Source organism: Durio zibethinus, chromosome 19, assembly GCF_047325235.1.
Source record: "Durio zibethinus cultivar Kanyao isolate XHJ-2024 chromosome 19, ASM4732523v1, whole genome shotgun sequence".
NCBI classification, from domain to species: Eukaryota; Viridiplantae; Streptophyta; class Magnoliopsida; order Malvales; family Malvaceae; genus Durio; species Durio zibethinus.
The window spans coordinates 23,914,123-23,928,272 of NC_143180.1; the positions used below are offsets into that span (position 1 = coordinate 23,914,123).

Sequence of the window (14,150 nt, forward strand, 5' to 3'; positions counted from 1 at the left end):
TTATTATTATTATTATTATTTTATTTTATTTTGGGATAAAAATTGATGTCTACAGCTGTCCCTATTTGCACATTACTGATAATCAGTAATAGAGCAAAGACAAAGACAACAATTTTGTCCAGAATCCAAACAGATTTTTTTTTTTGTTTTGGTTCTTTTTTTTTTTAGCTCAAGTCAAGTGATAAAAAAAATGACATTGTGTGTTAACAAACAAAGAATCGATTAAGGCAATACCAAAAGTCGAATAATAAAGAAAGTGATCGGGACAACACTACGAGTCAAGAAATAACAAGATCAGAATTGAACTTGGATTGAATCACAACTCAAAAATGAGGAGACTGGGATTAAACCACGAGTCAGAAGATAACAACAACAATCGAGATTAAATTATGATTTTAAATTAAAGAGATCGGGATTGAACCGCGAATCGAAGAATAAGAAGATCAGGATTAAACCACGAATCAAATATTAACGATGACTGGGACTGAACCGCAAGTCGAGGGAATTAATGAAATGGTCGAGATTAAACCACGAGCCAAAGATTAAAGATGACTGGGACTAAACCGCAAGTCAGAGAATGAAATGACTAGGATTAAACCACGAGTCAAAGATTAAAGATGACTGAGATTGAGCCGCAAGTCAGAGAGTCAAAGATTAAAGATGATTGGGATTGAACCGTAAGTCAAAAAATTAATGAAATGATCGGGATTAAATGGCGAGTCAAAGATTAAAGATGACTGGGATTGAACCGTAAGTTAGAGAAATAATGAAATGATCGGGATTAAACCTTGAGTCAAAGATTAAAGATGACTGGGATTGAACCGCAAGTCAAAAAATGAAATGATCGGGATTAAACCGCAAGTCAAAGATTAAAGATGACTGGGATTGAACCGTAAGTCAGAAAATTAATGAAATGATCGAGATTAAACCGCGAGTTAAAGATTAAAGATGACTAGGATTGAACCGCAAGTCAAAAAATTAATGAAATGATCGGGATTAAATCGCGAGTCAAAGATTAAAGATGACTGGGATTGAACCGTAAGTCAAGAAATTAATGAAATGATCGGGATTAAACCGCGAGTCAAAGATTAAAGACAATTGAGATTGAACCGCAAGTCAAAAAATGAAATGATTGGGATTAAACCGCGAGTCAAAGATTAAAGATGACTGGGATTGAATCGCAGGTCAAAAAATTAACGAAATGATCGGGATTAAATCGCGAGTTAAAGATTAAAGATGACTAGGATTGAATCGCAAGTCAGAAAATTAATGAAATGATCGGGATTAAACCGCGAGTCAAAGATTTAAAGATGACTGGGATTGAACCGTAAGTCAAGAAATTACTGAAATGATCGGGATTAAACTGTGAGTTAAAGATTAAAGATGACTGGGATTAAACCGCAAGTCAGAGAATGAAATGATCGGGATTAAACCACGAGCCAATGATTAAAGATGATTGGGATTGAATCGCAAGTCAGGAAATTAATGAAATGATCAGGATTAGACCACGAGTCAAAGATTAAAGATGACGAGATTGAACCGTAAGTCAAAAAATTAATGAAATGATCGGGATTAAATCGCGAGTCAAAGATTAAAGATGACTGGGATTGAACCGCAAGTCAGAGAATGAAATGATCGAGATTAAATCACGAGTCAAAGATTAAAGATGACTGGGATTGAACTGTAAGTCAAAAAATTATATAAGACTGAGCTGTGAGTTGAGGAATAGGAGATTAGGTACTTCATAGACCAATAGTTTTGATTTTAAAAATTGTGCTAACATACCATCTTCAAGGCCATTATCTTTGTTTCGAGAAAGAAAAATGCTGATTCTTCCTGATATCTTATAAAGAAACCCTCTATGCAACTTATCGAGAGGCATGTAATGCGTGCAAGATTGTGATGAATGAAAAGACAAAAATGCCATTAACAAATTATATCATGCATTTCATCCAAGTTAATTCAACTTTTGGTTCAATTCTTTCAAACTTTAAAAGTCGCTTCCCGTAATCTCGTCCTTTTGACTTTTTCAATTTTTGACAAGAAATCTCTGTCTCATGACGGACCCATCTAGCTTTTAATTGCTCTAAAATCTCTTTTTTTTTTTTGTAATCAATCGATTTCCTTTCATTCTTTTTTTTTTTTGCCCCCATATTACTATTTTTTTTTGTCATCCTCATATTGCATTCTCTTTTCGAGCGATGTGTTGGTCTATTATGAACTTTATCAATCAATATCTTAATTTTTAATGACAAATGCAATGATTTCAGGTTCAAAGTTGGGTGTGCAATATGATCAGTAATAGGATATTTCAAGTTTAGAAAGATAAGCTTTTCGAGACATAAAGGGCAGTTGATTCAAAAGTATTTCAAAAATCAAATATCAATTCTCTAAATAATGAACATTTGGACGACTTCGACCTACTCGGACCAGGTTTTTTTCCAAAAATTCGTTACATTTGTGATCTTGTTACTTGTGAATTCATATGACCAATCTTTGCCCCATATCTGTGACTAATGAGAACTTGCCCCCTAAAATCACATCTTTAATTTCGGTGATAATTCGTCTATTCAGTGCCACTTCTTTGTTCTTTGAAAAAAACTTTCTCCAAGTTTCATCTTCATTCAAGCCATCTGCACAGGTTTTTAGCTTATATGACCCCCTTTTTGACTCAAACCGCCCTTTTCAGGTTTTCAATCTGAATCACTTCCTTTCTCATTTTTTTTTTTCATTTTTTTTCATTTTTTTCATTTTTTTTTATTTTTTTTATTTTTTTGATTTTTTTGATTTTTGATTTTTTTACTTTTTTTTTTAAGCAAAATATTTCTTGACAATGTCTGAATTTACAGGACTTGGCAATTCATCTCCGTCCATTTTTGTAAGGATCAGAGCCCCACCAGAAAAAACCTTTTTTATCACATATGGACCTTCCCAGTTGGGCGTCTATTTTCCTCTATTGTCATGCTGATATGGCAAAATCTTTTTCAACACCAATTCGCCCTCACGAAAGCATCGAGGTCGTATCTTTTTGTCATGTGCTCGTATAATTCTTCTTTGATACATTTGTCCATAACTGAGTGCTGAGAGCCTTTTTTCTTCAATAAGATTCAGCTGCTCAAAACCATCTTGAACCCATTCTGCCTCATCCAATTTTGTCTCCATCAACACCCTCAGAGAAGGGATTCCTACTTCAATTGGCAGTACAGCTTCCATCCCATATACTAGTGAAAATGGGGTGGATCCGGTGAAGGTTCGGATTGATGTTCTATAGGCAAGCAGAGCAAAAGGTAACTTTTCATGCCAATCCTTATATGTGTCAGTCATTTTCCCCAATATTCTCTTGACGTTCTTATTCGCAGCTTCCACTGCACCATTCATTTTTGGACGATATGGTGCTGAATGATGATGCTTAATCTTAAACTGTGCACACAATTCTTTCATCATTTTATTGTTTAAATTGCTAGCATTATCTGAGATAATCTTTTTCGGGAGACCATATCGACATATTATCTCTCTTTTTATAAATTTACACACTACTGATCGCGTAATACTAGCATACGAAACTGCTTCCACCCATTTTGTAAAATAATCGATTGCCACAAAGATAAATCGATGTCCATTTGAAGCTTTAGGGGTTATGGGTCCGATTACATCCATTCCCCACATGGAGAAAGGCCATGGTGGTGCCAAGACGTGCAATGGGACTAGAAGGGAATGAATTTTATCTGCATAAATTTGACATTTGTGGCACTTTCTAGCATAACCAATGCAATCATTTTCCATTGTAGACCAGTAATAACCAGCTTTCATGATCTGTTTGGCCATCATATGCCCATTAGCATGTGTTCCACAAATCCCTTCATGTACTTCTTCAAGTATCATTCTTGTTTCCACTGCATCGACGCACCTTAGCAAAATCTGATATCGATTTTTTTTATACAGGATTTTTCCATCAAGCACAAAACCTGCTGCTAATCTTCTAATGATCCTCTTATCATTTTTTGAAGCCTGCTCTGGGTAGCTTTGACGCTTGATATACTGTACAATGTCATAGTACCATGGTTGTCGATCCACCTCTTCTTCCATATTTGAACAGTGAGCTGGTGAAACTTTCATTTGTATTCTAATAGGTTGGATTCCCACACCATTATTTAACTTAAACATCGCTGCTAAAGTGACCAAGGCATCAACAATCTGGTTTTCTTCTCGAGAAACATGTTGAAATTGAATCTTTTGAAAATGTTTCCTCAGGCCAGCTATGTGTTTTTGGTATAACACTAGTTTTGAGTCCCTGGTCTTCCATTCACCTTTTAGTTGATAAATTACCAAGGCAGAATCTCCATATGCTTCTAGTGTTTCAATTTTTTTTCAATGGCCATCTGTAACCCCATGACACATGCCTCATACTCAACGACATTGTTTGTGCAATTGAAATCTAACCTTGCGGTACATGGGTAATAATTTCCTTCTGGGGATATTAGCACTGCTCCAATGCCATGCCCCATTATATTGGATGCCCCGTCGAAAAACATTTTCCATACCTCTCTTACAGGTTCTTTATCTTCATTTTGTAAGATTGCCATCAAATCTTCATCTGAAAAGTCAAACTTCATAGGTTTATAATCTTCTGTAGTTCGATCAGTAAGAAAATCAGCAATTGCACTCCCTTTTATGGATTTTTGTGTCACGTACACAATATCATATTCTGAGAGCATGACCTGTCATCTCGCTAACCTGCCTGACAAAGATGGTTTTTCAAAAATGTACTTGAGAGGATCCAATTTTGATATTAGCCACGTTGTATGGTAGAGCATGTATTGTCTGAGTCTACGAGTAGTCCAAGCTAGGGCACAACATATTTTTTCTATTTGAGGGTACTTGATCTCGTACTCTGTAAACTTTTTACTCAAATAGTATATAGCATGCTCTTTCTTGCCAGTTTCATCTCTTTGCCCCAATACACATGCCATCGATTTTTCTTGAACCGTTAAATATAAAATCAACGGTCTTCCTGTAACTGGTGGAACCAACACCGGTGGGCTTATCAAATACTCTTTAATCTTTTTAAATGCATTTTGGCATTCTTCATCCCATTCACCAGGATTATTTTTACGAAGTAAACTGAAGATTGGATCACATTTCGAGGTAAGTTAGGATATGAAACGAGAAATATAATTCAATCGTCCCAAAAAGCCTCTCACCTTTTTTTACGTGCGTGGTGTTGATAATTCTTGAATGGCTCAAATCTTATCAGGGTCTACTTCTATACCTCTTTCACTGACTATAAACCCTAATAATTTTCCAGATTTAACACCAAAGGTGCATTTGGCTGGATTCAGCTTAAGCTGGTATCTTCGTAATCTTTCAAAGAGCTTTTTGAGATTAACAACATGATCTTCCTCTTCTTGAGACTTAGCTATCATGTCATCAACATATACCTCTATCTCTTTATGCATCATATCATGAAAAAGAGTGACCATCGCTCTTTGATACGTGGCACCAACATTCTTTAGCCCAAAAGGCATAACTTTATAGCAAAACGTCCCCCACATTGTCACAAATGTAGTTTTCTCCATATCTTCACAAGCCATTTTGATCTGATTGTAGCCAGAGAAACCATCCATGAATGAAAAAATGGAATGCTTAGCAGTGTTATCCACAAGGGTATCAATATGTGGCAATGGAAAATTATCCTTTGGGCTAGCCTTATTTAAATCTTGATAGTCCACACATATTCTAACTTTTTTATCTTTCTTGGGAACTGGGACTATATTGGCTACCCATTCAGGGTATTTGGCTACTTCTAAGAAATCAGCATCAAATTACTTTTTTACTTCTTCTTTTATATTCAATAACATTTCTGGCTTCATGCATCTCAACTTCTGTTGTACTGGTCGACATTCTGGTTTTAGAGGCAGCCTATGCTCAACTACCTCTGTGCTAAGCTCGGGCATATCTTGGTAAGACCATGCAAATACATCCATGTACTCTTACAGTAGATTTACCAACTTTTGCTTTTCAATTGGTGATAGTGAAGTACCGATCCTGACTTTTTTCTTATTATCACCATCTTCCAAATTTAATGGGTCAGTTGATTCCTGGTGGGGTTCTATAATTTTCTTCTCTTGTTCCATCCATTTCAACAAATCATAAGGTAAATCATAGTCTTCTGAATCAATATCGTTATCAAGCTCACTAATGTGAGTCGAATTTTCAAAATCAAACCCGGTGTTATTGCCTTGGTCATCCATAATGTTCATTATTAGAAAACCTGAAAATGGGTATAATCACAAAGAGATATATATTGATCTTGGCAAGGGCAGAAAGAATGGTAAAAAGAAAAGAAAAATGAAAAATAGAGAACATGGTATAAGTGAAATGCATTGCATTCATCATTTTATTAAGACAATGAAAATAAGCCCACACACTTAACCTTCGCATGCTCTTGGGCAGAAGCAATTGGAATTTTCCAGTTAATAGGTTCAAGGACAACAAAACGGTATACCATTCTTCAAGTCTCCTAAAAAGGAAAAAAAGATCTCTTCATCTTAATCTATTTTTTCATCCACTTCCATTTGAAGTCATGAGAAAGTTTTCTCTAATCCTATTACCAGTCCTCTTTGTTCAACTCCTGTCGACTCAGGATAGATATGCCCGGCTGAACGGAAGGTTTTGTACAAATAAGGGAACACCATTTTCCCATTGATCAAATTTTGTCCTTTGAGGCGCGCCATTCTCTTTTCTTTCTTTTCCAGCATTACATTCTTCTTATCAGCAGCTGAAGGCTTATAGCCTAACCCCCATTTTTCTTTGTTTTCAATCGGGCATGATGCTCTTGTGATTTCTTGTAGAGCTTTCCCTAAGTCTTGCCCAACTCGCCAACCCTTGCCAGCAGTCTGCTTGATCACCATATTGGTAGTTTTTGACAATTGAAGGATCGGCATCCTTGACCCTTCTCTTATGTAAGTAGTATTTGCTACTTTAAAAGCTCTGAAAGAACATTTAATTGCTTCTTCTGCTGTCTCAACGTAAGGAGTTGCTAAGGTCTTTGCTACCAACAAGTCCTCCTCACCATCCACACAGACTTGTTTTTCTTCTATGATGAATTTTACCTTCTAATGTAGTGATGAAGGTATAGCTCCGGTCGTATGAATCCAAGGTCTTCCAAGTAGACAACTATATGCTGGAGTTATGTCCATTACTTGAAATATAACGTTAAAGGTACAAGGACCAATCTGTAATAGGATCTCTATATCGCCAATTACCTCTCTCCGTGCCCGTCAAATGCTTTTACAATCATATGGCTATTTCGCATATGAAAAAGATCCACTGAAAGCTTTGACAATGTTGTCAAAGGTATAACATTAATAGACGATCCATTATCAATCAGCACTTTAGCCATAGTGTGGGACTTACACTTGACAGTAACATGTAAGGCCTTAACACTACCACGTCCCTCCGGAGGTATTTCATCATCATTAAAGGTAATGAAATTAGGGGCTATAATATTTCCAATCATATGATCAACCTTCTCAACAGAAATGTTGTGCTCGACATAAGCTTGGTTGAGCACTTTCAACAAAGCATTCCTATGCGACTCAGAGTTTAGTAGTAGTGACAGTAAAGAAATACGAGCTGGTAGTTTATTCAGCTGGTCAACCACACTATACTCACTGTGTTTGATGATCTTTAAAAATTCACAAGCTTTTTTTTTTTTATACCGGTTTGTTAATTTGGACTTTGGAGTTTACCACCGGTTGGGAATCTTGGTTTTCCCTTGTGTCTTCTTCTTCTATCTTGTCTTTCCCTTTCCTGACGCTTTCTGACATTTCAGGAGTGTAAATTTGACCACTTCGGGTCATTCCTCCTACTCCCGCTATGTTGGCGGTATTCTCTATGCTTAGATTATTCGAGGTTATATTAGGCCCTCGTATTGCTACATCATAATCATATCGCCATGGGACTGCTTTGTTGGACTGATAAGGGAATGGACTAGGGACATGAATGGTCATTGATGTCCTGGGAGAGAAGATAGTTTTCTCAATTAGGGGCTCTGATTTTTCATCATAGTAAACAGTGAGGGGTTTAGGGATAAAAGACTTGCTAGGACGCTCGTCACCCATTGTATTCACACTATTTTCATCATATTCATCATAGAATTCAATGATGGCCTTATCCATCAAGCTCTGCAATGTTTGCTTAAAGACCTCACAATTTTGAATCGAATGTCCAATTGTTCTCCCATGGTATTTACAAAAATGGTCTGGGTCTTCATGATTGCCATTGTCATCCGAAAATAGTAGTTGAATCATGGTCGTTTTATACAAACAGTCATACATCCTTTCAAAAGGGGTCCTCACTTCATCTGTGCATCTTTTGATCTTTTCACATTTTTCTTTACCCACCATATTGATTTTCCCTTCGATGTGATCCGACAAAGGGTTTCCACTGACATTCGGCTTGAATTTAGTATCAAAAGATAAAAGCCTGTCATTTATCAAACCTTGCACCTTGTGTTTAAATGTCGTGCAATTTTCAGTAGAGTGTCCTGTAACTCCATAATGATAATCGCACTTGACGTTAGGGTCATACCAACTTGGGTAAGGTGGTCTCAACGATTTTGCATAAGTAGGAACGACAAGGTGGCCTTTCATTAACTGAGGGTACAAATCAGTGTAAGACATGGGAATTGGGTCAAAATGAGGTCTTTCTCGATTATTATTTTATGAGTTTCTTTGATTGCTGTTTAGATAAGTCGATCGGGTAAACGGTCGAGCTGAAGGTACAGAGGTGTAATTAGATGATTGAAGACTAAAACTTGGTCTGGGTAACGGTTGTTGGGGTGCTCGATAATGGTATGGTTGTTGAGAAACTTGGTTTGTGGCAGGGTAGTAAGGGGGATATGGATTATACGGGACAAAAAGATAGTGTGAGGGATTTCTGTGAGTGACAGCATATGTTTCTTGCTCTTTCTTCTTTACAGTTACTGTATTCTTTTCAGACCCTTCAATTTTACCACTTTTGATAGCGTTCTCTATCATCTTTCCTGAGATTACCATGTCAGAAAAGTTTTTTGTGGCATTTCCCACCAATCTATCATAATACGGGGCCTTCAGTGTATTGACAAATAGCACGGTTATCTCTTTTTCTGTCAGTGGTAGTTGAACTTGAGCCGCTGCATCCCTCCATCGATGTGCGTATTCTTTGAAGGTTTCCATCGATTTTTTCTCCATATTTTACAATGATAGCCTATCAGGGGTTGTATCCAAGACATGCTTATACTGGACAAGAAAAACTTTGGCCAAGTCTTTCCATGAATTGATCTTGCTTCGATCTAACTGCACATACCATTTAGCTACTGAACCAGTCAAACTATCTTGAAAACAGTGCATCAATAGTTTGTCGTTATGGGTATGACCTGTCATTTTTTTACAAAACATGGTGATATGAGCAGAATGACACTTTGTCCCATCATATTTTTCAAAATCTGGAGTCTTAAATTTTGGTGGGATAACCAAGTCAGGCACTAGGCTGAGCTCATTGGCGTCAATAACCCCATAAATGTCATTACCTTCAACCGCTTTGAGCCTCTCTTCGAGTTGGTCATACTTATCTTGAATTTTTAAATTTATAACAGGTACTGACATTTCATGAGACTTCTCTTGTTCAATAGGATCGTCAAGATTTGGTACCATGATGGGATCAACTGGGATGGGTCCTGAATTGGTATTCAAGTGGGTTGATCATTGACTTGCAGAATGATTGACATATGGGTGAGGTTGTGCACTTGGTGGTTGTATGTGTATACCCTGAGGAACTTGAATCTGAACCTTAGGCGGAGTGAATCCCGGAGGGTATAATGGTTCTTCTATATTAACCTCCTCTCTTGTCTTTGACGCACCAGCGACTCCTTTTTCTTTCATTGAACCAAGCAACAGTTGTCTTAATTCAGTCATTTGTGCTTCGATGCTTTGCTATATTTCCATTACTCTTTTTCGTATTTTCTTTTGTGCCCTTTCGACCCTTTCAAATCTAGCTGTATTCTCTTCTTCCATGGCTCGAGCTTGAGAACGAGTATTATATCTATGCGAAATTGATGAATTTTGGTTCCTTGACTTTGCTATCCTTGAACCTTAGTTTATTAACCATGAATTAGATCGCATGATATAATGTCGTTGATATTATTATTGGTATGAAAATGAATGCATGAAATGAATGAAATGCAAATTAGGGTACTGTTTTGGATCGATCGAAACAAAAAGAAACTTTCATTAACCATGGGAGTCTTTATACATTATCCGATCATTCTTGCATTAAAGCCATAAAAACATTTGACTTGAGCATATTGCTCCCTAGCTTCATACAAAAAGTGCAATAATCTTTGACTGTGGCCTTGAGTTGGTACAATCTCCCGTTCCAATGCTTCCGCATTTTCAACCATGTTGCTTGCGTTTCGAACAGCCTTGTAGATTTGAATAGTCAGATGCTCGATGTATTGCTGCCTCCCTAAACTTTTTGCTCTTCACATTTCTCGAGCATCTACCTCCATATTACAAGTGCGAGCTCAATAATCTTCTCTATCTTACCACTCAGTCAAAATCTTGTCTATGTGACTCTGATTGCTTGTCAATTGAAGTTCCAAGCTCATTAATTCATGCTCTAAGGCTCTTTTCTCACTTTGTAAATCGAAGTTCTTGCTTTGTTCCCTCTTTAGTTCAGCTTTTAGCTTTTCACTTTCTCTTTGGTGCCTTGTTATCTTTTCAGAAGCTCCTGAAAGTTTTTTTTTCCATTCATGTTGTTCTTTAGTGAGTGTGGAGATTATTTCTTTATTCTCTCGAGCTCTGTTCTTCCAATATTCCACCATATCTCGTAGTTCCTCCACATCTTTCTTGGATCCCTTCAAAGGTCTGCTATCCAATCTTAATTTCTTATTTTCTTGATGTAAATTTTATAGATCTTCTTTTAATACTTTTCGTTCTTTAATCAACTTCTGTACTACATCATCTCTCATCATCAAATCATATCTCAATTGGTTGACCTGATCCATCATAACCATCTTTTCTTTCTCTAACCTTTTCTTTTCAATCTCAAATTCTCGTTGAGCGATCTCAAGAGTCGATAATACTGGTACTGAAATAGGAATTGGCAACTTCTCTGAAACATCAATTGGTAGAGGCTTAATTTCATTAACCCTTTTTATCCTCCAGGTAAGGTAACATTCTGTAACATTATCTGTAAATCTAGCTGGACTCATTCGGTTGACTTGCTTCCATGCTTTGATGATTTCACGAACCTTTTTCACGTAACCGGGTGTCCCATAATCAAACTCGAGTGAATTGAGTCCATGAGTCATAGGGATAAACTGCCGTGAGTCATATTATCTTTGAACCATAAGGGGCGCGTAACTCACTGCCCCCCATATTCCTAACAAAGGTACCCATGACTCATCTCCACAACTATATAAGATGGTCATCGAAAGCATCCATGGTGCCCTCCATGTTACATCTTCGCTCGTGAGCTTCAGAAAGAATGCCAACCACTGACTTTTTGTCCAATCATTCCTCCATTCTTTAGCAATAAACTCCTTGATAGGACTGAAATGTACAGAGAATGGCCGAAATGATATCTTTTCTTTCCCCAAAAAATGGCTTCTAAGCCAGACAAAAAGCAACTGAGCACACCCCATAAATCGTCCTTCACCCTTTCTTCGATAAAAATTAAATGATCTAATAGTTTCTGCCAAAATAGTTGGTGAAGGATTTATACCTTTATCTAATTGCTCAAAGAAATCAACCACTGATGCTTCTATATGTCCTAAAACCTTAGGGAATATCATCAGCCCATAGATGGCCAAAGCAAACACATCCAACCCCTAATTAGTGTTAATATACCTTCTTATGTACTCGAGCAGAAAAGTTGATGGAATGGTCTCAACCCCATTTTTTTCTTTCTTATGCTTATCTATCTCTTGGACCTCCACTTGCATGATCTTGGCTAATTTTTTTCTATATCCGGTAGTCTTATGCTCTTTCCAATAGATCTTGTCTTGATTGGTAGACTCTATCTGGAGTAAAAAAGAATATTCTTCGATCGTGGGGACCAAGTCTTCTTGGTTGAATACAAAGCATCGATAAGATAGATCCCAGAACTGTGTTGCGACTCTCATCAACTGTTCATCAACCTTCACTGACATAAGTAGTGCCACATCTCCGTATTTCTTGGAAAATGATTCTTTTCTCTCTGTTCTCCACTGTTTCCAAATGGCTTCCAATTCTGATATATTATTTTGACTGAGATCCATATGCATTGACTGTGGTAGCACTGATATATGACCATCTACTAAGCAATCTCTTTCATTTCTCTGAGTATCTTCTGAATGGTTCTTGACCTTTAAGTAGCTCTTACACATGGATGACATCCTTTAGGTTTTTTGAAAGTTTTTCTTGCTAAAGATAGGTCCAAAACAATACCCTCTAGAAATATGGTACCTATATGATGCATGCAACGAAATTGAAGACAACAAAAGAATTAAACAAATCAATACTGTAAATAAAACAAATAAACAAAAATAAGTAAATGAATTAACAAGCATACGTCATAACAGAATATACATAGTGTCCCAATTTAGGTAATTTTCTCATAAAAGGGACGATATGGCTCTATCCTAAAGTTGAACCTTACGGGTCGCTATATGCCAGGTTAAGCTTTACGCGTCTAAAGGTTCTCAGACTATTCCTCACATTATTGTCCATTATAGACTAGTAAGGCTCCCCAATCCTTACCCATTACAGGTTGCTAACAGAACGGGTTCAATCTGAGTGAAAATGTTTCGCTAGCAAATGCGGAGGTTATCACCTCACGAGAGCGTAGCTACTTCATTTCCTCCTAAAAGGGATAGAGCTCGGGTTTAGAGCTCATGCATGAATATGTAAAGTGTGTGCACAATAATTTAATTAAAATAACATGAATAAATCATAACCACAAAATCAAAATAAATTAATAACTAACACACAATTTGTTTTATTTATTAACAAATATTTTTTTTTTGAAAAATCAAGGTGAAGGAAATTAAAAGAAATATCAAATAAAACAAATTAAATCCAACAATTCTTAATAACGCATAATTAAAAGTTTTCGCTTGACTCTCGAAATTAATCCCCAGTGGAGTTGCCAGGCTGTCATAACGGTTTTGAGACCGTCAGACGTAAATATGAGGTTTTAAAATCGGGGAAAATAAATAAAAAGAGGAGTCGCCACCAATCTTTGTTAGGGTGTGATTGGCCACCCAAAAGTTTATCTTTTTAATAAAATTATAAAAACAAGTTTAAAGTTTATCAAAAAGATAAATTTCAGTCTGCGAAAAATCAGGTTGGGTCCGGGAGTCGGTTACGCTTGGGGAAGGATTAGCACCCCCACAACGCCCATAAATTGGTACCATTTAATTATGCACTATTTTCGACGTTAGATAAAAATAGTTTTAATTTGAAATTTTACATTAATTCCCTTCATTAAAAAAAATATTTTTTGCTAAAATTTTTTTTAGGAATATTGAGAAAATCTTTAAGTTAAAGAATTATCTTGAAATTCTCCAACATCTAGGCAGAATTTGAAATAACTCTTTTCGCTTAAGATTTAACACAACAATTCTTAAAATGAAATAACACTCTTTATAAAAAATAATTGTTAGTAACTCTCCAACATCTAGGCAGAGCACCAAAAATTATTTCTTTCGGAATGTTATTCTTATTTTATTTTATAACATCACAAAAAAAAATTTAGTATTATTTATTATTATTATTTTTTATTGTAAAATATTTTATCATTAAGTAGTAAATAAAAAAATTAAAGACAGAATAGTACAAACAAATGCTGATAATAACGTGCTAACGTATGTATGCCAATAAATGTTATGTAACATGAAATGCAATTTAAGAGTTGGATTCTTAAGTATAATGAGACCACCTTGACTCTCCAATATCTAGGCAGAGCTTAGGTGCGACTGTTTATATTTAAGATCCCAATTTTATTATACTTTTTATTTTTTAATTTTATTATTAATAAATTTAGAACACAGTGTGAAAAACTTAATGAAATGAAGTTTCCTAAATACCCAATCATTTAGGCAGTATTCGGGAACAAATAATCTCATG

At 36.2% G+C, this 14,150-nt stretch overlaps 1 protein-coding gene across 1 annotated transcript; it reads right to left on the bottom strand.

The window, feature by feature from the left end:
- Positions 1-7,261: 7,261 nt before the first annotated feature.
- Positions 7,262-8,684, bottom strand: LOC111309436 (uncharacterized). The gene is made up of 2 exons (XM_022908496.2): positions 7,752-8,684; positions 7,262-7,651 (listed from the first exon to the last, which is right to left on the bottom strand). The coding sequence occupies exons 1-2, from the start codon at positions 8,682-8,684 to the stop codon at positions 7,262-7,264; spliced, it is 1,323 nt and encodes a 440-aa protein (XP_022764231.2).
- Between the last annotated feature and the right edge of the window lie 5,466 nt (positions 8,685-14,150).

Coding starts and splice junctions, on each gene's coding strand:
- LOC111309436 (XM_022908496.2), bottom strand. CDS start 8,684: ATGTCTTACACTGATTTGTACCCTCAGTTAATGAAAGGCCACCTTGTC. Junction 7,652..7,751: donor ACCAAGATTCCCAACCGGTG/GTAAACTCCAAA, acceptor GTGGTTGACCAG/CTGAATAAACTACCAGCTCG.